The sequence below is a fragment of the Caenorhabditis elegans genome, chromosome II (genome assembly GCF_000002985.6).
Source record: "Caenorhabditis elegans chromosome II".
In the NCBI taxonomy this organism is placed as follows: Eukaryota; Metazoa; Nematoda; class Chromadorea; order Rhabditida; family Rhabditidae; genus Caenorhabditis; species Caenorhabditis elegans.
The window spans coordinates 10,055,847-10,083,383 of record NC_003280.10 but is presented as its reverse complement, the minus strand read 5'-3'; the positions used below and the strand labels follow the sequence as shown (position 1 = coordinate 10,083,383).

The window sequence follows — 27,537 nt, the reverse complement described above, 5'->3', positions numbered from 1 at the left end:
ATTTTGAAACTGAGTTTTGCAAATTTCAATAACTTCCTTCCACTTGATTGGAAATTTGAAAAGTTTAGAAATCGAATACGTAAACAATTTTGATTCCGATTTTTTGTTCGCCGCAAGTTTTTAAACATTTGTTTTTTGTTCTATGAGTGGCGTTCCATTGCAAAATATATATGCATACCTTCTCAGAGATTAACTTGTCTTTTTATGCGAAGAACCAATCCTATTTTTCTAGATTTTTCCGACTGCAAATTATTGAACTATTTACGAGGCTTCTTTTGGCAAGATACCAAATAATAATTAAAAAATTAAGAAATCGTTTCCCAGGACAAAGGCCAAGACAAGTTAGTCGGCGTTGCCACAACATTCAAGTGAATGCATTCAAAATCGAAATTATTTTTCAATTTTAAGAACCAAAACTGTTTTCGGAGCCGCAGGGAACCATACTCCTGATTTCCCGCCAGAGCTCTAATTTAAACTAGGTGTTTGAAATTATTTAATTTCCTGACCTCACGATCTCACCTCTCAAAAAAGGAAACATGAATCGCGAATTTCCAAATATTCCGATCACTTCGATCGAAACCGAAAAGCACTAGACTCGCGCGACCGTGAAGTACATCCGTCTTTTTGGTGATAAATTGGAGTTCATTTATCAAGCCCCCCTTAGAACCGCAAATATAATCTCTCTTCATTTATTTTTTCCCATCAAAATTTTTCGCGAAGTTTTTTTTTCGTTTCATTGTGATTCGTATATCCGAAATGAATGATAACAGGAGCCAGAGGAGAAGCAACATTATTTCGCGCGTTTTCACTTTTTCGAGTACTCTGTGCGGGTAGCTGGCGGGCTCTAGTTCCAAGACACAGATCATTCAGCGGTTTTTGGTGATTATCGATAAGTTTATTTTTGTTAGGTTTCATTAGATGTTGTTGAACTTATAGTCAGTCGTATAGACTACGGTAGAAGTTGGGATATGAATATTGAAAAGCAGAAAAATATATTAGAAAATATAAATGAGAAATTAGAACTTCTTGACGTCATCTTCAGGGATGCATATGGATAGGATAAAGTATTGAAAAGTTAAGCTCTTCGCCTTACGACTTAGTGAGTTTCATACGGATTTTTCTTTTCACCCAGTCGGATTTAATGAAAAACTATTGGATTAGTAAGATGGAAAATTTATTTGATTTTACATGGTTTACCATTTTCTAGAAAGTTTGGAGATAAGGTTTGATTTTATAGGGTTTTAGCTCTAGTAGTAATAGTTTCAGAAGATTTCAAAAAAGTAAATTTATATTTCAAAATTTTCAAAAATGCCTACCTGTATGCCTACAAAACAAATCTACTTGCCACAAAAAAGTTTAAAATCGAACCGTGTCACAGCAGGGACAATTGCCAAGACGGCTAGTAAAATACCCCGTAAGCTCGCAGGCAGGCAGGTATATTTGTGCCTACGTGGTTTACCTGTAAAGAATATTTCAATGAAAAACTTGAAAAGTTCATTGTGAGGAATCTTTTAAATATTAAACTACAGTTTTGCACCTTATTGTAAATGAGCTCAGAAATAGGTTGAATTTTTCAATTTTCTTTTCCTCGTTAATTTCAACAATATCAAATTTTTAAATATTCCTTTCATGTTAAATTTTTTTCGAAACTAATCTAAAGACTATTTTCAAAAATTTGTCAAGTGTCTCCACCGCTGAGTACACCTCCACCTCCTCCCACATTTTGACTCATACAGTCACCCGTACCGCTTTATAGGTGTCGGCGTCTTTTTGCCAATTTTCTTCGTAATTTTTGAAAACTAGTACATGGCCCACAATTTCGGCTTTCTCCTAAGTTACTCATTTCCATTATACAAATAAGGGCGACCGCCTCGAAACACACCATTGGCCGCCCTTCGATGCCAAACTCCTCCCACTTTGAATTTTTCTTCTAAACACGATGGCGGTAGTAGTTGTGGCGGTGGAGCCAGAAATTTTTCGGAAATTGGTTGGCTCGTTGGCTCCGCAATGTTTTTTTTTCTTGAGTCGATTCCTTTTCTCTCTCTCTGCTTCGCTAACTTCTTTTCCACCTCCACTCCCTTTCTGCCGACCAATGCCTAATGTGGCGTTGACTCCGCCCCGATTTTTTGAGAAAAAGCTGTGCCCCATTTCGGAATTTTTCTCCCTCTCCTTCTTCTTCTCTTCATGAAAATCTTCTAATCCTGCAGAGCGTCTACCGTAGTTCGATTCACGCCTCATTTGCCTCTTTTTGTCTTTTTTCGCTTGCTTCATTGCTCAAATTTTGATTTTAAATATGTTTTACTTCCAAACCAATCGTACATCAAACTTCAACAATGATTGAAATCTAGTTTTGTATTTTTAATACTGCAATAATTGAAATTTAAGTTTGGAACTTCCTTTCCAACTTTTTGTAACTTCGAAACTTGTATTTTTTATTGAACTTTCAAATTCCAATTTCACACCTCTTTTACTGTGTTGTCATCTAGTTTTAGTTAATAATAACATCAAGCTCAAATATTTGCGTCGTCAATTATGGTATAAAACTTGAGAACAAACATGTTTTTTCTGAAAACTGACTACTATTTTATGAATTCAAAAGTAGCTGGAAACGTTTATTTTTCAAAGCGTGTGCTTCGATCACCCTTATCACTTTCCCATGGCTCTTTACTCACCACCATTTTTTCTTGAAGCTCTTTCCGCACCGCCAAGAGAGTTTAGGCGAATGGTTTGTCAAGAGTGACCGCTGACCTCTATTTGGATAAGAATAGTATGTACATTGTGTTTGTGTTTGTGTTTCAGCAAACATTTAGTGTTTGTGGGAGATGAAATGAGAGGTAAGAGCCGAAAAGAAGGCGAAAAAAGTGTTTCTTCCAAGCTTCAGCTTAGACTGTATACAAAAATAGAAAATGTCTCACATCATTAGGGGGCTGTCTAGGGTGTTTGAACATTTTGAACTTTCGGAAACGGTGAAATTGATACCAGTCTGGCGACACATTTTGTTGACCTAGAACACTTGGGGATTTCGATTGCCGCCACAACTAGATATTCAAATTTTGAAAATCTAGAACAATTAGAGTTTAGAAATTCGCATCATTATTGTTTAGAATCGAATAAAAATCATGTTTCTTTAATATTAGCTTCAAAAGCTTATATTTTAAAATCTATAATGAGGAAGATAGTGAAGATTCATGTAGACCTAAAAAAGAGCTATATAAAGGAGCTAAGTATCTTGTCTCATAAAAAAAGATTTCTGATCAATAGTTTCTTGAGCAAAATTATTTCAGTAAAGCTTTCTCGCTCTCTTTTTCCCCCTTAATAGCTCTTATTTCTTCTCAAATTTTTCTTTCACTTAGCTGGTTTCTTGTATGATGATGACGACGTCTTAGGCACCCTCTCTCTCTCTCTGACATTTTTTGTCCGGCTGCATAGAAGCATGAATGAGAAAATGGTTGTGAAAATGGATGAAATGAGAAATACAAACAATATACAAACACACAAACAGGAGCCCACACACTAGCAGAAGAAGCTCGTTACAACACGGACATAACACAGGTGGGGGTGCCTGCGCGCACTGCTTTTTCTCCCATTGTGATGATGAGACAGTGAGAGTGACCGAAACCGTCTGGCCATTCAAAGACCGAGAATTCCATTAAATTGAAATATAAAGTTTGGCAAACAGTCCGGAAAATGGCACCGCCGGAATTTTTTTGTTGAGGGGGAGAGCGGACATCAAGATCAGTTACTTGATTTTAAAATTTTAAGATTCTGGTGATGAACTTTTGGAAGCTTTGAGATTGAGCTAATAACTAGATTTTAATTTAAAGTTATGGCAAGCTGGAGTTAGAATTAAAATATTTTTAATGCTGAATAATGAGTAAGTTTCGATTACGTTTCCCCTAATGCGTCAGGATTATGCTTATATAAACGATAAGCTCTAGATTTGGGCGCAGAGTCTTTTTAAAAATAAACTTCCCAAATAGTCTAAACTTCTTAATTCCCAATTTCCGTGTCTCTATGAAAAGTTATGCAACCCGTTGGATTTCTCAATTTCCCAACGAATCCTCTCATAAAACTCGTCAAATACTTTTTCCTTACAGCTTCTCTAATAAAAATGTGACTAATAATATTACATAGTAGTTTTGCTTGTATACATCATAGTCGTTTTTTTTCGATGCTTCATCGTCAGAAGATCCAGTAGAAAATTGTAGAAAATCTCATGAAGATAATTTGTGCGGGGGGTATAGTTGGAGAAGGGAGGTTTGTAGTCAAGTGGTTTAGAGGTGTCTGGTTCTTCATTGTGAATTTATTTCGACAAGGGGAGGGGAATAGATAATTAGGTGAGAAAAACGAAACATCCATCCTCCCCTTCTTGCAGTATCCTAGCATTCTCATCTTTTGGTCCAGAGGTCCTCATTTGTTAATCCGTTCCCTGTCAAAATGATACTAAAGCCTTCATAATAGTAATAATAATAGGTTTTCATTTTGATGACGATTAAGTTTGATGATGATGGCAGACTTTTGGGAAAACTTATAATCATAATTCCATTTTAATATAATGAAGCTTTAGTTTGAGCTTGGCCAGCTTAGATTTTGATGATCATTAATATTACTTGTGAAATAACAAAATGGGGTTTCTCTGGTAATGGGGGGTTACTGTATTTTGTAATTTATTTGCATTCAGTTTTAGCACTATCAAATTATGCAACAAGGGGGGACTATTTGCTCTTATTGTTTCATGGTTGAGTGATGGTTTTATAGGTCAATTGGAACATTATAATTTTGAATTCTATAATTTGTGTATGCTAAATTTTTGTTTTATACGTGATTCTTTAATTCGTTAAAAAAAGTCAGTCCTTCATATTTTTTACCACCTGAAAACCACGTCCTTTATTGAATCCTCTTGCTCTGCGAGTTTCAGGAAAATTTTAAAGGAAAATTTCCAATTTTTAATTTTCAATTTTCGATGTCCGAAACTTCAAAAGAATTGAACCAACAAATGTGTACAGTCTTTGTGCTTATTGTTCGTTTTTCGCTATTTTTCTCATTTTTTTGGTCAGTCATCATCATCGTGCCTCGAAACGAAATTCGAAAAACTATATATTTTCTAAATTGATATGACGTCATCCATTTTTAATGTAATCCTTAGTTTTGTCTTCATATTAAGTATTTTGTTATTTAAAATTTGTTAAGAAAATCCAAAATTTTTGCGGAATAAAGAACCTTATTCTAATCCGATATTTCTTAATTCCCGGCCAACTTCTATTCAAATAGGGAGGTATTCAAATGGAGGTAGGATGGGGGTATGTGGGTAACACGAAAATTCATGTTAATTCTATTCACATTTTGTGGAGCAAGTTTCCAAAATCGTGTGCATTAACTAATTTCAAGAGGGGCTCCTTGGAGCAAAGTGCTCGAATTTCCAACTAATTTATACATGTGACACTTTCAAATATGATGAAGAAGGCGGCTTGGTGAGGTAAGAAGGCAGTAAACAAAATTATGCGCATGGAGTATGAATTTTAAGTTGAGCAAGTACGAAGATAAAGATTTCAATTTGAATAATAGTAAAAATATACTTTAGTTATTTTTATTGACTCAGAAGTTTTTGAGGTTTTGGCAACTCTACATAGTTACAGGAGAGACAGGATATACAGATCTCCCCATTTTCCAAACTGCATTTCTACTTTCTATACTTTTTATATTTCTTGTCGATACAAATGCATAAAACTGTTTGCTCGCTTCTTCCTCCATTCTCTCCCGTGTGCTCATTTCCATTCAAAAAGAGGAGGTTCTCTTGCGAGAAACGGTTTGAATATGTAAGCGAGTGAGCTCTTTTTTGTGTTGCTTTGTTGATAAAATATTCAATTTTTGGCAAGAAAGGTCATTTTATTTCTTTTTCCCTTCTTTCGGTCACTTTTATCAATGTATCACTTTCCTATAGCGGTGGTCTTTTGGCGCGACATTTGTACTTTTCAGAAAAAGTTTCCTTTAAATTCTCTCACTTAATCCTAAGAATGGAGAGGAAGTCAAAATCAGCAGTAGGTCAGAACATGATGATAGGGGGATAGGGATAGAGACTTGACAATGTCGATTTCCAAAACCGTTTCAACTTTTTTGATGACAAGAGAAAGAGGCGCGACGTCGATCAAGATTTAGGTCACTTTAGAAAATCAGTTTTTGCAAATCGAACCAACTTTTTCGATGGTTTCTAACACATTTTTTAAACGATTTAGATTTTAATATTAGTGAGATGTTTTTGGACGATTTTCTTTAATTTTTGGACTTTAGGAACTTTTTCATGACTATGATTATTTTCTCCAGAACAGTAGGTTTTAGTGTGTCAACCTAGAATCAGTATTTATAAATATTACCAGATTTTCTCCAAGGAACACCTGCTTTCCAAAGACCTCCAATTTTATAAACCTTTTCAAAATTGTGTAGGTATTCATTCTCACTCGTTTTCAAAATTTCAAAAACCCACATCGCCGCCCCTGAATAAGTTTTGATTACACTCAAAACAACTCTTTACGAAATCTGTGAATTTCGGCCACCACCTCCTTTTGAATAAAAAGTAATAGCGAGGAGACATAGAAGAAGCAGTACCGAGACACCGGAAATTGCACAAAAATCTCCTCTTCATCTTCGTTTTAGTCGGTGTTACGAATTCCGAATTAACTTCACCTGTGTGTGTTGAGTGAGGCCAACACGAAAAACAATCAAAAATGCTCGATTTCGGAAATTGTATTTTCATATGATTAGGAGAAATAACGAATTCCCACTTTTTTATGGGTGTTAGGCGATAACAAAACAAAATTGTTCTTTCTGACACCTGCTCATTGAGTTTTATTCAATATTCAATATTACTACTTTTTGTCGAATTTGAGCATAAGTAGTTCATGCTTTTCCCCTTTTTACGGTATTCCCATGCTTGGTGCAAATTCAATTTTCTCACCTCACTCTCCCCCTTATTCCAACTTTCATCTGACTCACCACTTTCACCTTCTCTTGGTTTTTCTACGGTCCACAGAGACTGTGACTGACTGACCCTTCCAATATTCCAATCAAAATTTGTTGAAAGCACTCTCACACACATATGTACACATTGCCACGCCATTCTACCAAAAACTCCTCTTGCTCGCTTTTCTCCCGTGGTGTCCCACCTTTCATTTCTTCTACCACACCATTCACATTTTCCCCCTTCTTACCTGTTTACTTTTGCTCTCGGAGCCATTCACCCTGCGTCTCCGCGCACTTTCAAACTTGGAGCAAGAGCAAAAAAAACTGTGTGTGTGGCTACTGCCGTTCTTCGATTTCTGAGAGCGGGTCATCTTTTGTCTCCTCTCCACGTTCTCAATCTGTGTGTCTAAGAAGCTCAAAGCAGTCTAGAGAACTCTAGAGAATGAGAGAAAAAAAGTTTTTTGACTGACCCACTGACCGGCATTGCGAACAGTTGTGTGAGAGAAGAGAGGGGATCCGATGTTTGCATTTTTGTACGGGACCACACACACTCTTCAGACCTCCCCTTTCTCCCCCTCTTGGCGGTTGACCTCTATTTCGGAAAGAGACTCGAGATTCTTAGTCCGATGGCAAATGATGTCATCAGTTGTTATGTTGGACCAGTTTGTAATGAGGGTGGTCCTTTCTTTGCTTATGATTTCGACGAAAGGAAAAGGTCAAATTGTCTGATGCAGAAGAGAAAAAGATGAACTTATATGATAAAAAATAATCGGGAAAAGAGAAGATTTGGAAGACTGGGAAAGTTAATTATTTGTTGCATACTATGGAGTCCATTGTTTAATTTTGACAGTTTATATCTCAGCTGTCGTGTGTCTTATTCAAAAGTTGTCAACTGACAAAATATTCTTTATTTATTTTTCAATCGTTTTGAAGTTAATTGTTTGTTGGCATCTCTAAAATGAATTAGTAGGGTACAGTACAAGAAATACTTTCTGAACAAAATTCCTATGCAAATATGTTCCTGAAAACCTATCTGGTTGTCCAGATTTCAATAAAAATTTCAATTATTGATTTGAAAAAACAAGTCTAATTTCAAAAATCCGCATCAATTTCAAAGCATTTCCTCTTCTCTAAGTCTGACCTTAATTGGAGCTCATTTTGGTTGGTAGCTCCCATAGTCTCCTTCCGGTTTTTCGGCCCCCTTGTCACAATGTCACCCCCAATTTTCCCACCTGCCAGCAATTCAATTTGTTGGAAGAAAAGGTTCAATTACCTCATTGAATTTTTGTTCGAACCTGCACCCGAAAGAGCCCCCAATTTTACTCGAATTCGACCGTCTTGAGTGGTCCGTTTTCGTTTTCGAACGTCCTTCGTTCAGGCGATTGCGCAATTTATATATATGTGTGTGCTGTCTTTCCCTATCTCTTTTTTTTCGTTTTTTTTTCGATTGGAATAAAGAGTAAAAGAAAAGAAAGGAGGAGGGACCCTCTCTTCCTGCGCGGGAGGCAATGTGCGCAGTTGATATGTGGCGAGTGGGAGGAGATGGCCATTGAAATTTGCTCTTCTTTATGTTCGATAGAAGACGTTTTTTCCCTGTCTGTGTGTAATGGTGCTCTTTTACCTGTGCTTCTGGTCACTTACTCATCACGGAGCTCAATGCGATTTCGTCTGGGTTAGGAGTTTAGATTTGTGACTCCCAAAATGTCTAAAACGTTTCCCCGACCCGTTTTCTATAATGACGTTTGTTGTATTATTATGGTAGGTACGCATATTCGGTGATATCTTATCAGTGTTGAACTTTTAGAAGTTCGTTGATAAACTAATCTGGTTTTGGTCTATGTCCCCCGTTTCATCTTGTTTTTGAATTTTCCGAATTTTTTACCCCACAAACTTCATTCTTCATTGGCTCCAATTCAATTTTAATTTGCTCCATTTTCTTCTCAATGTTTTCTTTCCCTTCTTGTTCAAAATATTTTATTTTACAGGTCTATCTCGCCTATTCAGAAACTGAACGTTTACTAGCTTCTGAATAAAGTTTTGGCATTTAGTGGAGTAAGAACGTAAGTACCAATATATAATTTTAAATTTTAAATTTTAATTTTAACTTCCAAAATATCTCACCCTACTTCCGATTTGTCCTCATATATTCCATCGTATCATTTTCCTCCTTATCAATAGATTAGATTCACTAGCAAAAAAAACGGAGAAGAGGTGTCACTTGCTGCTGATGTCCTTCGAAACCGTCATGATTTCGATTTTGGACGCGGTGTGACGATTTAGAAGACACGAAAAATAAAAGACTTCATCTTTTCCTATCAGTTTCGGGGACATTGCGGACATGCGCCAATCTATTTACCTTATTTATTTCATTTTCAAATCTATCTCTTTTGCGCATGGTTTTTAAAAATTCTATGGAAAATTCTTTTGAAAACATAGTAATGGATTCTAAAATTGTTCAACTTCCGGATCCTTTCTTCTAAGTCGTCCTGATCTAGTGATCTCATTATTAGCTATTTTTCTTGCTCACTGAGTTCTTCGATTCACTTTTTTGCCAAAGATCGTCATCTCAAAAATCCTAAAGTTTCAAGTAGACTGCTCGGAGCCGGTCATCCTCGAGAGCCTTCACCTATTTCGAGACTCTCGTCTGAGAAGAACAAACGGGGGCGCGAAAAAGTATCTTGGAATGTCCGAAACCCAAGGCGTGCGCGCAACCAAAAAAATGGATGAGCGAAGATGAGGGTGAGAGACGACCACCACGAAACACAAACCAGATTGATTCTCGCTTAATTGACAAGGCTTGTGATGAGACGAAAAAATGGATGAAGGAGGGAAGGAGAAGCCAGAAAAATGGATGAAAGAGATAGAGAGAGAAAGGGGGAGAACGAAACGAACTGTTTCGGGGGTGGTTGGAGGGGGAGATTACTGTATAGTTTGAGTGGCTTTGCTTTAGCCATGTCCCGGGATAATAACAATAATATAAACTTGTCGAACATCATCATGCTTGTGATTTTGTTAGTAGTTTTCATGCGATGGATTGGATTGCGTATGACCACCACCACCGCCGCCGCCAGCAGAAGCAGCCACCACAAGCAACAGGAATTTTTTGAACGCTTTTTGGGGAGTCATTCCATTCTCTAATTACGATTTGAAGAGGACCAGTTATTCTTCATAACACTCACTTGTTTTTTTGTTTTTAACAAACTTTTTTCCCAATCCCAATGATAGATAATCAAAGGGTTTCAAGATTTTTTGGCATATAGCTTTTTGTGGAGGCGTGGCGCTTTTTTTGATTCAGTTTCAGAAGCCTAGTGTGTCCGGTTTGGTTAACATATTTACTTTTTCATAGCCTAGAAGCCAACGTTGAGATTTTATCAATTGTTTTTTAAGGCAGCGTAGAAGTCACAGCTTGAGTAGTGAACATAATGTTTTAGTTAAGCGTCGGCTCTAATTTAGGCCTAGATTTAAAATCGGTGAGCCTCTGGGCTGAGCACCTTATATTAAGTCCAATGTCAAGGAGCTTCCAAAACTACTGTGATGCAACAATTTTCTGAAATTTTATACTGTAATCATACATAGATCCGGCTTTAAATGTTTTTTCACTTTTCTGAAGCCAAAAATTACCCGTTTTCTATCATTTGAATTTTTTGTTCGCGACTTCACACCTCACCATCAGCTTCATCTTCACTTATAAGATAGACTAGAGATGATTGTAATTTGGAAGGCTGACGATTTTCGGTGATTAGCCATTGAAACAGATGATTTGTTTGAAGGGCGATAATGAAAAACGAAAACCGCAAAAAAGGTGCGGGTAGGGGAGATATGAAGAAAAGGGAGAAGCCGACAGTTTTTGGAAGTGCTTCTTTTCCTTTTTCACCTTGTTTCGTTTCGTGTCGGTTAGGTTGGTGATGTTGTCAAATTGACAACATCATCCACCTCCCCTCCTCTCTCCAATTTTCCAATTGAAGCCCATCGTCTAAAACTTGAACACATAGGATAGATGGTTTTGGCTTTTGGTGGTGGTGGTGGTCTGGGCCATTTTGATTCGGTGACGTAACCTGTTGAGAGGGCGCTTCTTCTGCTTCGTCTTCTTCATTTTCCAATTTTATTTTCACTTGATGCTATTCTACAAATTCATCTGATTCTGATTCATCAAGTGATTTCCTGTGTTTCTCTTCTAATTTTCAACTTATCTTACGTCATTCCCTGTGATAAAACCTCACTTTTTGATGTTTATGAGCACATTTCAAAATTCAAGCTATATCCTTGAAACATTTTTATAGAGCAGGCCTGACTTAAGTCATTTTGAAATTGCTTTAGGCTCTGTTGTCTTCATGAAGCTGGTTTTCAGTAGTTTGAATTTCAGTCTTTGCCCACTTATTATTTCCCAACTTTCTATTTATTTTCCAATTTTACAGTAATTTGTTTCATCTTCTTCCAATTTCCCAAAAACTCAACTTGTTTCCGCTCAACATTCCATTTTTGCCGACCATCGACGATCAGCTGATTGGTTTACATTGTTTCCCTCCCCCCTTCTCTGTCTCTCATTTTTTCTCCGAAAAATTAGTCGTTATCCAACTGGATAATGTTCCAAGATTTGAGTAGCCGAAACGCAAATTACCCGTTCCTCGCTTGTTTCGTCCTCCCGAATGATTGCGCGACAGAAGCAGATGAACAAAAACTCGTTGCAAAGTTGGAAAGAGTTAGGATATTTTAACTTCTTTGGAAACACTGTCTGCTTCATTTGTTCTAGTCAATCTATTTTGAAGTTTACATATTTGACTATTCTTATTTATAAATTCTACGCTACGGTATTTTAATTTTGACTGCGCTAAATTTGAGGCGCAAATACTTTATATTAAGCTGTCTCTGATTCGGATCCGATTTATAAGGTTTTTTCTCAAGATTAAAAAATTCAAATATTTCAAATATTTTTCTCAAGGTTTTCAATAGCTTCTGCAAAAACTTTGAGCTAAATCATGATTTCCTGATCTAATCTGATACTTATTTGATATAACTTTGGAAAAACATTCGTATCGCCCTTTCGCTTTTAACTACAACTTTCCAATGGATACACCAATTTTCGAACGCCCGATAATAAACACACTTTTGGTTTTTGACGATCGGATCGGATAGATTTTCCCACACAAATTACATTAACATGCATTGTTTTTGCTTTTCACCGACGCCACTGCCACCGGCTAACACCTGAATGTATCTAGACTTGCAACCGTAAAAGCGTTTCGGAAGCGACTGTCTATGTGTATGATGCCCTGCGCACCATCAAAGCTGTTTTAATCTCGTTGACAAAATAAACGCACCGAAGCGGATAAACAAGCCGCAATTGGCATATGAAAAAGAGAAAAAAATACAGGCATATATGTAGCTTTGTAGAATTTCTTTATTTTTTAATGTTTCTGTTTTTGAAGACCCATATTCGTAGATGCTAAATTGATTAGTATATCGTATTGTTCGCTCAACTTTGATAGATCAACATTTTTCAATTATGAATCCATAGCAAAATATTTGACACGAATTTTTGCTGTTAAATTTTTTTGGTAACAGATGGAAAAAGTCAAGAAAAGATCAGTCAAGGTAGAGCAAAGATGATGCAAGCCGTGTAGGAAAACTGCGGCAAAAGTCGATTAGTTAGGGATCCAATTTATTATCACTTCATATCTTGATTTTGCTTGTTTCAATCAAAAAATTAGGAACTCATAAAGTATAGATTGAAAATAATTTAATATGCACAAAAACGTACTATAACTAGGACCCAATAATTTTATCACAGCAATCATTTTTATTCGTAAAATCAACTTGAGGATGTCGTCGACGTCACTGATCGCCGAATCATTTTCTTATCTCTTTTTTTTGTCACTATTTCACATTTTGTCTGTCGAAAAAACCCCCCAAACAAGTGATTGAACTGATGTTGATTGATAATTCATGAACGGAATTTGTTTCGGTTTTGCAGAAAAGTTTACCCCCAATTTTTATTGATTTATTTGGAAATCCCGTGTTTTCAAATTTGAACTTGAGCACTTTTTCTTCAAAATTTCTCGTTTTTGTTTACAAATAATTTGTACCTTAAAAATCTACAAAAAACTTTGTGCTTTGATTTTAATCATTCGAAATGAGCACCAGACGTACAACTTTTTGAAGCCGTCTCTTCTTGATTTCATTTGTCAATTTCATTATTTATTTTTTCAACTAATGAATTCTGAAACCCCCCGTGGATTAGCTGCTTTAAACAAAACCAATAAGCAGGAGAGCTGATAAGTCGAATTATTGACTGGTTTTTCTATAGATTTTGATAATGTTAAGATACTATTACGACTAAAAAAGTAATTAGTTTTTGTTTTAGATCAGAAATTTTGATATTTTTCAAGTACCGAAAAGTTCTAAAGTCAAAAATCGAAGTATAAATGAATTCTTCTAAAAATATACACTTTATATAACAGATGAAAGATAGAATGAGGAGACAAATGAAACTTGTCATTTTTCATAAATTTCCATCGAAGCTGACTCTTTAAAATTGCCCGAGGCAAGTTTTCAATTTGAAATGCTTTCAAACAATTAGTAGGCTTACGGTAAAGGAGGCAAGATTTTCGAAGAAATTTCCAAATGAAGGCGTGGCCTCCCCCATATACAACTCAACAAGTTGTGACTATATTTGAAATATGCTCAGATATTGGATTTAATATCAATGTTATGTCCACCACCCGCCGCCACCCGCCAACACTAAATTTTTTTATGTGTGCAAGGCGAAATACGAATTTCATGTCAGACTCACTCATAGCCCCGCGGTGTCACTTGATTTGAATTACTTTTCGAATTAGTGGAGAAATAAGTGAGAGACTTGAATTCGTTAAGGGTGGGGCTTGAAATCGAATCGAATTGCTCCGATAGACCGCATGACAACCAGTTTTCAACACCACTTCACTTTTTTGCCCCGGATGTGGAACATTGATGTTAAGATACTTTTCCTGATTTACTTCCTTTTTAGGGTCGGAGTTGCAGATTTTGAGCTGAATACTCTGAAAGCGGGGTACCCAAAAACCAACAAAGTTTTCATACCTGCAAGCATACCTGACTTTACGCCTGCAAGGCACACTGGCAGGCATCATTATGTCTTACTTCATGAAATACTTTTTTAGAGATCCACCAACAACTTAGAAAAAATCCTTGTAATTCTAGACTAGTAGTGTAGTCGGGTAATTTTACAAATTACCCGACTACACTACTTAGACTTGCATGTTTTTTTGGGTTCTCCAAAAACTACCCAACCGCCAACTTTTTTTTGATCTATTATAAATCTTCAACCTGAAACTGCAGGCAACTTCCCTTATGTATCACTTTTTCCTGCCGAATTTCAACATTTCTGACCTAATTTAAACTCGTTTTCATGTTTCTCTCTCTTTTTTATTATGTCAAAACCTTGAAGTCGAAACTTCTAGATTTCAATTAGCTTTCATAACGATTTCAAAGCCCCAGACAACTTTCTGAACCTTGAAACTTAAAAATATATTATTTTAGGAGGCAGGTGAAGATTTTCATATATTGTGAGAGATTAAACGTAAATGATAATTTTTGAATTAGTTCGTTTTAAGAAAATGACTCTGATTTCATATCAGTGTCATATAATTATAGAATTTCAAATTTTCATTTTGAAAGCTTCACATTAATAGTTGTTTACCCTATTTTTGATATTCCCCAGACATTCAATTCGTTGAAATATTAAAAAAAGAATCTTGTGAATTGTTATATACACCTGCCAATTTCACTCGCCCGCCATGCACCAGTGTGCTGAAATTGAAATTGAAATTGAAATTGAAATCGAAAAATATGGAAATTTTCCACTTTTTCCTGCTTCTCCCGCCGAAAGCTCAGACCAGACCTCGACGCAGAAAAAATTTCGTTTGATTTAATTTCGAAATCACTGGCGGAAATATAAATTGAAAAGCCAAAGGTGTTGGCAGTCGGCCAAACGCGATTAGGGGCCAGCCAAGAGAAGGGGGAGAAAGAGGTTGGAATTGAAATTAATATATATTATATTTATGTGCAAGTAGGCGCTGCCCCCCACCAATATGCACATGTTATTGAGATTTCGAAAATCAGTTAGTTAAAGCTTTAGGCACCAAGTTTTATTTTTTTTCAGTATTTCGCCTTTTTTTTCAGTCCTATATATTTTTCGGCCGCTGGAAACTGGAAAACAAGCGCTCGATTTCTGCAATACCTGTGTTTTGTGTTTTTCGGTTCTTTCTTAGTATTTCGAAAAAAAAATTAAATGAAACTACAATTGTGTTCATCTATCCATCCTTCTTCTTTTGGGAATTCTCATAGACACTTGGTTTATTTTTTACTTTTTTCATCAACAATTCGTATATATTATCATATTTAAAACCTGAGAAGATTTCAAAGTATCTATTAAATTTTTCTTGTTTTTCAGAAAACGCCAGTTGATTCGACTTTTGGGAATTGTTCACAAATCGTTGAGAATCTTCATTCGGACATGATGGCCAACGCGGTCGATATGCAGCAGTTGCTTATGTCGATGGATCCGGTAAGAAACTTGGATTTTATGAATTTGCACTAGAGGAGCCATTTTTAGTCAACTTCTAAAATTAGAAGCGGAAAAAGTTTGCAAATTTCTACCTTTTGGTTTAAAAAATTTTTGCAAATTTTTGGGGGCCATAGTTTTGAATGTTTTTAAGCCTGCTTATATACATTTTGAGCCTGTATTGCCAAGACTTTGGTCATTTTGAACAATACAGTAGCCATTTGTAGGTCTACTTTTTTCAAGTTTTTCGGCTTTGATATTACCTAGCTCCAAAAATTTGTTATATATATTTTTGAATATTATCTTATTTATTTTAAAATATTTTCTATCGCCACTTATATTTTCAAACTTCTAAGACTTGGCCCTCTTTAAGCTTCTGATTTGTGTCTATAATTTTTCTAGTATTTTTTTCAGTTTTTCTTTAGAAATTAAAAGAATTTGTCTAACATGCGATTTGAATTCTTAAAAAAGAAGAATTTACGATAATCCATCCCGTTGTCTACTATTTATGCAAAATAATCAGCTTATTGCCCCTTTAGCCAAATCTAAATTTAGATAAAATCACAAGACTCGATCTGAAATTTTCTATTTGTTATCCCACTATGTTCTAGTAGATATTGTGTAAAGTTCCATTTTGGGAACATATTTTGGTTCTAGAAATTTTTTTTGATCTACCTTTGGGGTCTCTATTTTTGTCAATACTATTTTATCACTCAGTCTCAGATCAAAAGGATATGTCAAAAATGAATATTATAAAATTTTTGAAACTGTTTGTTTTTGTGTTGGGCTCACCATTAATTTATTATTAACCTTTAAGATGTTTAATTTTTAATTTTCAAAAATTGTGCGTACTACTGTATCTAACCAATATTGATTTACCACTTCCCTTTGTCACTCCACCGCTAATCCACTTGGCAATGAGCCAACAAATCTTTGAATTCCCATATTCAAATGACGAAGATGAACATCTGCTCAAATTCTAGTAAATTTGGAATTTGGGAAAAACCATCTAGCCCGTTGCGCAAATATGAAACAGATTCCAATGTCAGATGTGAAGGGTTAATTGATCGTAAAAGTGTTGTGTGGGAAGAAAGAAGAGTTTGGACCATCCGAAATAAATATGATGTAGTGGTGGTCAAGGGCGTTGATGAATTTCCATAGATAAGGTTCACATTGTTTTTTTGATGGAATTTTAGGATTGGCCTTGGATTTTGACATTTTTGTATCTCCGTTCCTTGGAAGTTTCTTTTCAAGCACTAGTTGGAGTTCTCATGTGCTTTGAATGAATCACTTGGAACTGAAACTTTGTAGAAATGAACTTGAATTCAAGATTCAAGCATGACTATTCTAGATTGACTTTATTCATTAAATTTCCTCCCGGTGAGCTCCTTCGAGTTCACACACGCCTTGCGAATAATTCATCACGGTTTCATAAAAGTTGAATAATCTTGTGGTGCTGGAGAAGTATCTCCCTCTACCCGGCTTCTGAGCTCTTTCCGTCTCCTTTTCAATTGAAAATAGAAAAGAGTGGAAAATTTTAGTAAAAATACGGAAGGTTGTCTATGTGACAAGGTCCCTTTTCTTGCCGATGGATATTTGAAACGAAAATCGCAGGAAACGATTACTCGATTAAAGTGAGACACTAGGAGACACTGCCTGGAGCCTCTTTTCGGGTGAAATTTGAATATGCTCCGCCTACTTGTTTGGGTTTTTGAGAATTCCGAGATTTTGAAGAAAGTTTTCAGTGTTTTTCAATTTATCTAATAGATTCAAAAGTGCTAACACGATTATAAGTACCAAGAAAAGCTCGGAGATCCATATTTCTCTTGACTAAAAAAGTTAAGGCGATTTCGTGTTCATACAATAATGCGTGTAGTTTCGATTTTGTTGTTCTTGAGAGTTTGAAAGTTATTTTAAGAAAATTTGAAGTTAAGGTATTTCAAAAAAGGTTCAAACAAGAAACTAGATCAAATCTTCGTTCATTTGACCCCTTTTCTTTACTCTTTGTCCACTCAATTTTTGTTTAGTTAGCCTTTTGACGCGTTCGGAGGGACCATTCAGACATCCCTCCCGGGAAGCCCCACCCTTTTCCCATTCTGTGTCTCCTCGAAACGTGTACTCTCTAGAAGTTATAAGTCCACTCTAAATACAGGGTTGTCTCCTCTTCTTCTCCTTCGTTTTTTACGTCTATCTCGCATTAGACACACAGAGACGGGAGGAGGGTCTCCCGCAACGGGACCACTCATATTCTCCCTTTTTGGTTTTTTCGTGTCTGAGTCTCTTCCCCCGTTTTTAATTTTATTTGCCCCCCCCCCCGTTCTCCCCGCGACGTTGCATTGAATTTATTGTTGAAGAGACATGGAACGGGTCAGTTGACCGACAGACGGTCCCATCAATTGTTCTTCATTTTTTCCCCTGTTCTCTTTCGATATAGTTTTATGATAGTTGAGAAGGTCCTAGGTACTGCGCAATAGTTTTTGGAACTGATAAACTGTGTTTCAAATATAACTACTGATAAGATACCTAGTCTTTTAGATCTAGAAATCGGTTCCCCAAATATTTAGTTCCATTAGAAATTTGGCAAACTTTTCTTAGATAATTCGAGATTTTGAAAATTGGTCAATTGACATTTCAATGAGCATGGTCCAAATTACCCCCTTATTTTTCTACGATGCTTGTAATCTCGTGTGAAATCTCACCTCATTAGACAATAGTCTATCCCTTCTCCCTTCACTACAGTACTCCTCCTTCCAATCTAATCCATAATTCTATTGTCTTTCAAATGACCCCTTACTCCTTCTTTTCTTTTTCATATCTGAAATCTTTTGTCAAATAACACTTTTTGATGGATCTAGTTGTCTTCTCCCTACATGTAAACTTTAACGTAAAAGAGCACAGAACATTGCTCTTGTTCCAAGACGGATGATCCCTCCACCTTCGCAGAATTAAATTTCAAAATATGTATAAATCCAAAAAAAAAATATATTAAAAACTTCCAGTAGATTTTCTTCATCTTTTTCCCATTTGGAAATGGAGCACTTTTTTTCCTAATTTTTTGATCGAAATTTTTGGCAACATATTCAATCTAATTTCGGACTATGAGCGGGGTGTGGGAAAAAAGTCATGTGGAAGTTTGAGTTTTTTGCCTCAATTTTTCTCAAATTTTTCTCAATTCACCTCAGTTTGGCATACCTAATCCCTTTATATTGAAACCACTTTACTTTGATAACCAAACACACAATTTCAATTCAAGATTGCTTCTTTTAAGCTCCCACGATCTTTCGTCTTTATAATATTTTCAACATTTGTAAATTTTCGAGTGCAAATAGTCTGCATATTTTTCATATTTCATGTTTTTGTTTTTCAGTCAAGCGCCAACCAATTCAATATGATGAATAAAGGAGGTGCTTGTGTCATGGCTACTTCTGGAGGATCTGCGAGCCCAACTTCATCTTCCGGAGCTCCATCATCATCTTCCATCATGGCAGAGACCGATGAGAAGGATATGTTCATGCCGAGCCAACTTATTCAAAACGGCCTTGCCAACAATCAATTGATGTCGATGATTCTCCAGCAACAGAGCAATCAGGCTGACTCGAACATCGCCGACGCTGGACACAACAACTCCGGAGCCGAGAAGAATATTATCGAGCTGCTGATGAGTGGAAATGCAGATTTGATGAAGTTCGCAACACAATTTGCTCAACAAGCTAAATCGGTAAGTTGTCAGCCAGACTTCATGCAAACAGATTAGCACCTAGATTTTTCAAATCTTGTACCAAGATTTAGACTTGAGAGAGTATTTGCAGATTTGAGTGGGCACCAATTTTAGAATTCTCTATTTCGTTTATTATCCAACGTTTTTTTCTTTATTTTGGATCCCATCTTTTCAAAAAGCTATAAATAGTAGAGGTGGAAGCCAATCTATTTATTAAATTATTCCTAAACGGATCTTGACAGATAATGCTGGATTTCGCTTGTTATCGTTATCAAAATTCGAAAATAGTTGTAATTTTTAAATTCCCCATTTGAATTTGCCACTTGAAGAAATAAGCCAATTTCAGGTTGATCAGGAGCCAGAAGAACAACGAGAATCCTCTCCAAGCCCACCACCAGCTGTTTCTCTGAACTCAACACTGGCATCCATGGTATTTCCGACCACCTCAACAGCTACGGAATGTAGTGCTGCTAGCACGACATCTTCAGTTGACTCAGCTCCATCTACAGTAATCGTCAATGGGCATTCGAATTCTCAATCAAATACAGATGATGATGATGTCACTCAGCAACCATCAGCCAAGAAACAGAGGACTGGAGATGAAACTCCATTGACACCAACTTCAAATAATCAACTCATGCAATCACTTCTCGCTCAAATGGGTCTTTCAAACCCGCTTCATCAGCAGAATCAGAAGCAGATGAAAGATGAATCTATGATGTTCAGTGGTCTCTTTCCACAAGGATTAGCTGGTATTCCACTGATGTTCCAGTCTCCTCTCCACCAACAATTTGCTGGAATGCAAGACTTTGAGCCATTGTCAGCTTTGTCCACAGTGAGTTTCAGTTTCTTTTCAATCGGTACATTGAAATTTCCTTTTTAAAATGCAAAATTTTCAGCCAAACAAGGGAAGTGGAGTCAAACGTCAATACTCTTCCAACAACAAAAACTTCTGTGATATTTGCAACAAGGAAGTTTGCAACAAGTACTTCCTCCGTACACATATGCTCAAAATGCACGGAATTGTGATTGATGAGAACAAGACAGTTATTGCAAATATCGACACAAGCATCAAGGAGCGAGAAGGAGAGCTTACTTTCCGATGTGACACTTGCCGAACTATGTTCAAAACTCGTAATCAGCTCAGGCAACATCGTCAGGATGTGCATGGAGTCTTGCCATTGTCAACTCCACGTAACAATCCAAACAAATCATCTGTTCCAACAACACCAAACGGAGCCAATAATAACTCTGGTCCGAATTCCGCCTCAATGTCTGAAGAAAAATGTGCATTGTGCGATAAAAGAGTTTCTCCATCAATGATGATGTTGCACATGGCTCAAGATCATTTTGGAGCTGCTGCAGCGAATGGAGATTTGAATCAAATGATGGCGATTCTCGGACAACGAAATCAATCAACTGAGGAAAAGATGAGCTCAAATCTTCTCGAATGTACTGACTGTAGTTACAAGACTCGTGATCCAAAGAATCTTGACTTGCACATGGAGAGGCATATCAAAATGAGTGAAGCGAAGGGAAGAGGCGATGAAGATGAGGATGTTGCTCTGCAGCTGACAACTGAAGCAGCTCTTCAAATGGTGGTTCAGAATCAGAATCAATATGACGGAGATTCAACGGCAGCCGCTCTCAATCTTACGTTCAAGAATGATGGAACAAAGAAAGAAATTGAAGAAGAGAAGGCAACTGGAAATCATGAGAGAAACTCTCATACGGTATGTTGACATATCTTATGATTTTAGCAACCATACTTTTTTTTAGAGTGGAAGCATTTCTCCCTCAGGATCAATTCCAGAAGGATTTGGAAAGAACATCGGAGAGAAGGCGTTCCCAACGCAGAGCTTTTTGATCAAGTGCAATGATGACAGTGGTAAGTTGACTTTTAAATTAGAGCTTTTCCTTACCAAATTTTCCATTTTCAGGTGAATTCCTCACCGAGTTCCTTGCTCAACTGCCTGTCCGATCAGTGATCGATGGACCACGTCAGCTGGTGTTCAACCTCCATCCAGCTCCACCGACTACCAGCTAGATTTGGTCCACTACCTCAAAAATGCTCTCCCACCATCATAGTATCTACCTTTTTTCTTCTCAATCTGTTGTATGGGTACCAAATGTTCCGGAACCAAATGAAAATCCCCGCCTTTCTCGTCTTTTGAAGTCCGTATCCTCCTTGTAATCTTCCACCACCACTCGCCCCAGTTCTTGATCTCCGTTACCGAATGTTAAAACACGTGAATATGTAATTGTTTTTTGTCTCATCTTCCGCTCCCCGAAACCTCTTTCATCACAGCCCCCCAAATTCTCCCAGTTAGCAACGGGCCCAAACATATTATCCACATTTTTTGTCCTAACTCTTCAGCCAAAATTTCTATTTACAACTTAATGCAAACTCTGAAGCTTGAAGCTTGTCTGAAACTTTCAAATTAGCTGAATCAGTTGATTTTCTAGTTTTTGATCTCTTTTATTTAATGGCTTCAATCTCTTTTCCAATCTTCTACCAAAGTTGAAAATAGTCTCTGCCATATATTTGTTTTTCCATTTTATTTTTAAAATTAGGTTATTTTATACCTCCTCTGTGAAAATTATTCCCAAAACATGCTACCTACTGTTCCAATGTCGCCTTCCTACTTTATCAAATATAATTTATTACTTGATCATCAGAAAATCAATCAACACTTTTTTCTTCTTTATTCAATCTTAATTTCCTAATTACTCATGTCATTCATCTCTAAATTTAAATTGTTTTTCAACACCTTCCACCTTATTAGAAGGATATAAATGTATGGTTTTGTACGTATTGAGTGCCGATTGATAAAAGTGGGAATTTTCAATATTTTGTCCTGAAGAGTACATTGAAGGTTTTTGATTAACAAGGAAAAAAGTTTTAGAAGAAGAGTAAAAACCAGATGTTTCATTTGGAAGTTTATTTTCAGACTAAATTGGCACAAATATTAAAGCTGGGAAATCAACTCCGACCATCTGAAATCTCCATCTGAAATTTGTTCAGTAATTCTTAACAACTTTCGATGTTGCGGATTTTAAAGTAAACACTTTTTGAATTAAAAAAAAGTTTAAATATTTTTGGTCTAAATTATGAAATCTGTCAACTAATCACACTCTTGTTTTTATCTAGAATTTTCAAAAAAAAAACGTTGAGTTTGAAATTTTCCATTGAAAATTAACCTCTTAGAAATAGGTAGATTTTTCAAAAACAAAGGTTCTGAAGTTGTGCCATTTTCACAAGTATCATTTACCTTGAAAAACTGCTCCTTGAAGAATGAATAAATCCGTTATTAGAATTTTTGAAACTAAAATAAAAGTTTTGAAAAATTCAAAAATAATATGAGATGTGCCGTTTGAGTACCAGCTAAGGGATATTTATGGAACTTTTTTCGCTTGCCCCGCCCGCTAAATTGAATTTGCATGGGCATCCTTGAGAAAAGAGAAGAAGTCAGACACACATACTCTCTAGTCACAACGGCTTCATCTTTTTTTTATATTTCCAAATACTACTACATCATCGAAAAGCCCCGTCATATTTGTTTTAAAAGATGATGGTAATACCTGTCAGTCAGCATAAACTTATCAAAATCCGTCGAGTTAATCGCGATCGGCTCACCAAATTTGCACTTATTTGCTCTGCGATGGCTTGTGGATGTAATACGCTTTGTGAGTTATGATTCCTTTTTTTGGGACGGGGTGGAGGGAGAACCTAAAAAAAGAGCCTTCGAAAACTGAAAAATGTTTATATACACATTCAAAAACATAAAGTCGATAATAAAATTCGAATTCGTCTCGTGAAGTATTGCTCTAAAATTGAACTCAAAAAGTGAAAATTCTGTTAAATTAAGTATTTCTCTGTTTTTCCAGCTGTACAAAATTTCATTTCAAAAATCTAGAAACCAATTGTGCATCCCCCAGGTTCTTCAACAAATCATTGGCTCTACACATCAGAAGTGCTTCGATACTTCATATTTCCAAATCAGACTCTCAATTTTGATGACACTTCTACTGCAACGGCTCCGGTTTATTATAAGAATGCCACAATTGGACCGTGGCTTTTCTGTTGGGCAGATCGTGAGTTTTTGGAAAAAAGGTTTCATGATGGGGTGAGACGACGACTCAAGCTTCCGTAAATCAAATTTTTTGTTTGAAATCAGAAATTGAAAAGTCAAGTTTTTTTTTAGAAGAAAACGCTTATAGTTATAGTCTTATAGTCTTGAAAAAGAAATCTGAAATAGAGTTTTAAAGGACAACATTTTCCAGGCTTGATAAAATTAAATTTCCTGCTATACTGGATACCTTGAAAAACTGTCAGGCTTTATGTAGTACTTCTTGTTATAGTTTAAAATTTTTTATTTTAGCAATCACTCCGTTCCATTGCTCAACCGTATACTATTTGACAGATGAAGAGCCTAGTGACACTACAACTTCTGTGCAACGTAAGTTTTTCTAAACTTCATCTGAAATTAAAGCTTTGAATTAAAAATGCACAATGTTTTGGTTGGAACTTTATTAATTTTATGTTGCAAATTATAATCAGGAAACTCTCAAACTCCACTAATAAACAGGTTCTGATTTTCAGAATCTGTACGTCGTGCATTTCTCTTCATGTTGGCTGGAATGATTTTGGATGGGTTTGGGCTCTTCATGGCTATTATATGCTATTGTTTAAAGAATCCGTATGCATCTTTACTGATTTCTTCCTTGTTACATATCAATTCAGGTATCGAACTATTTTTTTAATTTTATTTTAATCTGAAAATGTTGTTTTTGTTCCAGGAATTGCTAATTTTTCCTGTATAATTGTCTACATGTCTGCAGTTTCAAAAGAAGTAGGAAACAAAATTCATGCAGCCAGTGAAATGGATGATCCGTTGTTTTATATGTCATACGGTTTCTCGTTTTGGTGTTTGAAAGTGAGATATACCTTATTTCAAATTAATTTTGAGCTAATTTCAACTTAATTACATTTCAGGCAAGTTTCCTGTTTACCGAATTAGCCGCACTGTTTTCAATAGTTGTCTACATGGCAAAAAGGGACGAACGGACATTCAATCGATACAAAATTCGGGCAACTTTCAACTTGCAAAAGGTAAGCTTCTACATTTGAAAATTAACTTTTAAGCAGAAGTATGGGTCAAAATTTTATTATTATTACGTCAGCGTCATCAAAATCAACCACAATATCTTTACCTGGTGTTTTCTTTGTCCATTCAGCCGGTTCTCCTTTTGCATAAATTTGGAAGACCAAATTCGATAGAAACAGTATTACAAAGTGGCTCATCCAAACCCAATACCACTCATTCCACGTGTCATTTTCCACAAATATATTGACAATAACGGGAGCTAGAAGAGCAGCAAGACAATTGAGAAATGAGTTCATTCCCATGACGAAATGATTGTGCTGTCTTAAAATAGCAAACTTCAGTTTTTCATTTATGAAGTTTTTATGTTAACTGTGAAAATGGTTCATCTTAGTTTTTAACCAAATAGCAGCCAATTTAATTTCCACATTTTTCAAAAACAGGTACTCCAATGGAAAAAAAAAAGAAATACCACTTTTAAAAAGTTTTAAAGTAAAAATGAACTTACGCAGCATAAATTGCCGAGCATCTGAAAAATCCTCCACAATTGAATCCAATAATTGAACATGACAAAATAAGCATAAACAGTCCCAAATAAGGCATGCTAGTTGGAATTATTGCTAGTCCCACAAACATGAAGCTCATTCCACCTAATGCCAAACTATTGAATATTCTTACTGAAGTTTTCGGGGTGCAACATTGCAATTTGTCGGCTGAGTATCCAGCAGATACCTTGACAAATGCGGTGATTACTTGTGGCAATGCACTGAATGGTCCCGTGTCTTGAACAGAGAATCCTAGGATTTTATGAAGATATGTTGGCGTGAACTGCATTGTTAATTGAATTCCCATGAAATTCGCTAAAGCCGTTGTCCAAATGCTAAGTACCACAGGGTCTCTGAGTATTTGAACAAGAGGAACGCGTTGTCGTTTTGTTTCTCCTTTTCCTCGTTGAATTTTTGAAAGTTCTAGTTCAGTGACGATGGTGTGAAATACTGGACTTTCTCTGAAAAATGATATGCATTGATTAATTTCAATGTATATCATTAATCAATGTATATCTTTTTCCCTGTAAAATGAGTTACCTATATAATGTAAAAAATAGAAGAAATATGAAAATTGTTACAATTGAATGTGTATAATATACTGCTGGCCATCCAAAAGAAGATGTACAAAATGCACTAGCTACAGGCATTGTGAAAATTGGACCTATCTGTAAAACTTTTAGTTTTTTTTTTGAAATTTGAATATGACGAACTTGAAAAAAACACGACAAGCATGCAAAAAAAAACGCCCCCTGAACCTGCATTGACCATTGTCTAGTGACTATTCCAATTAAAGTAAAACCCGTTGATAAACCAATTCCCTGTAGAAATCTCATGGCAAGTAGTGGGTAGAATCCCAAATAAGCTGCCCATGGAATCATCGCAGTGGTTGCAGCTGAGAATAGTCCAACAAATGTTACAACAGATCTAGATCCTTTTTTCTGGAAAAAATTTTCTCGTTTAGAACTACTGAATACACATTTTTAACCAAGGCTTTGTAAATTCACATGCAAAGCTGATGGTAATTTTTTGTTTGTTTGCACCATAATCTCAGATCTCCTGTTATAAATCTGACTTAACATTTTCAAAATCTCCATCAAATCCTCACTACAAAGAACATCGCACAACCTTTTTTAGCTTGGATTATGACCAGCTGTGTCATGTAATCCGTTCAAAATTTTAGTTCCAAAAAAAGTACATACCTGAATTATATACATAAATGGATAAACCGCACACATTGCACCAATTGCGACAGCGGAGAATAATAAATTAGATTGAGAAGCTGTGTATACATAGGTCTTCTGAAGAATTTTATGAAGCATGAAGTCCAGGACATTTGTTGATTTTTCAGAAGCCTCTGTTGCAGTGAAATTGTGCAATGTAGACATACAGATAATTGTAAAGTTTAAAGTAAGAGTATTTGATTGGGATATTGAAAGACATAATAGACAAAGAAACAGAATGAAAAATCTTGTTCGATGTCTAATTTTGTATGAACGAAGTGGTTTAGCCATAATTGAATAGTGTAGGTAAAGGGCACGGGGTGGGCGGTAGTTGGATCAAAAGTCAGAATGTAGTATGATGACACGATACCTGAATAGATAGACGCCGTTGGTCATAAAATTGATCGAGTGGAAAATGTGTTTGTTTCTGTTTCGTTGATTTGATTTTGATCAGGAATTTTAATTCTAGAAAAAGTCTCTGAATTTTTTGATCTACAAAACACAAAGAAATTGGGTGCAAGTTGGTAAATGAAAAATACATCAAAAGTTTTTCAGAAACCAGACGACGACGATCGGCAATTGAGCATATTAACAGAATCTTCTAACACAAGATTCAATCGTCGAACTGGGTGAGTTCTATAGGTTCAGGAGAAAAATTCTGGATTTCTCAAAAAACTTACTGTTTCAGATCCCATACAACTGCTGACTCGCCTCCTCCGGAACTAGACTCAATGATCAAAGCACCTAGTTCAGACAGAGCACTTCAAAAGTATAAAACAGGAATTCAAGGGTCATTCTCATTGTTAGCCGAATCATTTAATCATTTACCAGAGCAGAGTAGGTCAGGAAGTGAAATATCGTATAATGGACGGAGATCAACTATTCGTAAACCACCAAAACCTTCGAAATCTCAACCATTGAGACGATTCGCAATTCCTGTGTCACAAGGATATCCATCGTTGAGCTGAAAATAATTTGAAAGTCGTGTAAAATTTTATTTTTGAATAAAAATATTTTTGTTCCTAAATCTGGATAATTACTGTAAAAAAAATTCATATCAACTGATCCTATTCAAGTTTTGGAAAATTCTTAAATTGTTCATAATTCCCAAATAGTACATATCAAAAATACAAGAAAATTGTTCGGTCAAGACTCGGCTCGGCGAGCTTGACTGCTTTAAAAGTTGAATGATCTAAGCCTGCATCTATAAATCCTAAGTTTTTAAATGGACTCTAATCCTTGACGCCAGTGACATTTTCGTTCTCCTCCGTTGTTAGACACAGCTGAAAATTAGTTATACAAAAATTCAAATTATATAAATAAATGTCAAAGATACTCCAGGTGAAGCACTTGATCAAGGAAGTTTTATGTTCAAGTCTAAATTTTCTGGCAGTGTTTGTCTTAAGATTTGAAATTTCAGATGTACTTGTGA

At 36.0% G+C, this 27,537-nt stretch overlaps 3 protein-coding genes and 8 non-coding genes across 12 annotated transcripts; 6 read left to right on the top strand and 5 right to left on the bottom strand.

Annotated features, from left to right (window-relative positions):
• Positions 1-9,622: 9,622 nt before the first annotated feature.
• C18D1.15 lies at positions 9,623-9,753 on the bottom strand. The gene has a single exon (NR_051574.1). It is a non-coding gene; the product is annotated as an Unclassified non-coding RNA C18D1.15 (non-coding RNA).
• C18D1.20 lies at positions 9,623-9,900 on the top strand. The gene has a single exon (NR_051573.1). It is a non-coding gene; the product is annotated as an Unclassified non-coding RNA C18D1.20 (non-coding RNA).
• An 847-nt stretch (positions 9,901-10,747) lies between these two features.
• On the top strand, positions 10,748-10,965 carry C18D1.12. The gene has a single exon (NR_051572.1). It is a non-coding gene; the product is annotated as an Unclassified non-coding RNA C18D1.12 (non-coding RNA).
• Positions 10,787-11,044, bottom strand: C18D1.19. Its single transcript, NR_051571.1, has one exon. It is a non-coding gene; the product is annotated as an Unclassified non-coding RNA C18D1.19 (non-coding RNA).
• Positions 11,045-11,431: 387 nt separating this feature from the next.
• On the top strand, positions 11,432-11,506 carry C18D1.14. Its single transcript, NR_051570.1, has one exon. It is a non-coding gene; the product is annotated as an Unclassified non-coding RNA C18D1.14 (non-coding RNA).
• A 3,252-nt stretch (positions 11,507-14,758) lies between these two features.
• On the top strand, positions 14,759-14,829 carry C18D1.17. The gene has a single exon (NR_051569.1). It is a non-coding gene; the product is annotated as an Unclassified non-coding RNA C18D1.17 (non-coding RNA).
• A 637-nt stretch (positions 14,830-15,466) lies between these two features.
• On the top strand, positions 15,467-22,082 carry die-1 (C2H2-type domain-containing protein; the record flags this gene model as incomplete). Of its 2 annotated transcripts, NM_063774.8 has the most annotated exons (6): positions 15,467-15,517; positions 18,882-19,232; positions 19,579-20,067; positions 20,132-20,965; positions 21,012-21,120; positions 21,173-22,082. In NM_063774.8, 6 exons carry the CDS (start codon positions 15,467-15,469, stop codon positions 21,277-21,279), a joined length of 1,941 nt encoding a protein of 646 aa, NP_496175.2. The 2 variants fall into 2 exon arrangements, with proteins under 2 accessions (NP_496175.2, NP_001309538.1); NM_001322752.3 differs by lacking the exon at positions 15,467-15,517 and having other exon boundaries at positions 18,903-19,232; positions 21,173-21,279.
• 21ur-14969 lies at positions 16,218-16,238 on the bottom strand. The gene has a single exon (NR_051568.1).
• Positions 17,401-17,553, bottom strand: C18D1.21. Its single transcript, NR_101739.1, has one exon. It is a non-coding gene; the product is annotated as a small nucleolar RNA C18D1.21 (small nucleolar RNA).
• A 641-nt stretch (positions 22,083-22,723) lies between the features above and the next one.
• Positions 22,724-27,083, top strand: stg-1 (STarGazin (mammalian calcium channel) homolog). Its single transcript, NM_001026805.2, has 8 exons — positions 22,724-22,919; positions 23,172-23,327; positions 23,615-23,692; positions 23,836-23,976; positions 24,033-24,169; positions 24,229-24,345; positions 26,661-26,734; positions 26,794-27,083. Exons 1-8 carry the CDS (start codon positions 22,802-22,804, stop codon positions 27,071-27,073), a joined length of 1,101 nt encoding a protein of 366 aa, NP_001021976.1. The 5' UTR covers positions 22,724-22,801; the 3' UTR covers positions 27,074-27,083.
• C18D1.2 (Major facilitator superfamily (MFS) profile domain-containing protein) lies at positions 24,391-26,396 on the bottom strand (the record flags this gene model as incomplete). Its single annotated transcript, NM_063773.2, has 5 exons — positions 24,391-24,661; positions 24,846-25,343; positions 25,423-25,550; positions 25,596-25,823; positions 26,085-26,396. The coding sequence occupies 5 exons, from the start codon at positions 26,394-26,396 to the stop codon at positions 24,391-24,393; spliced, it is 1,437 nt and encodes a 478-aa protein (NP_496174.2).
• Positions 27,084-27,537: the final 454 nt, after the last annotated feature.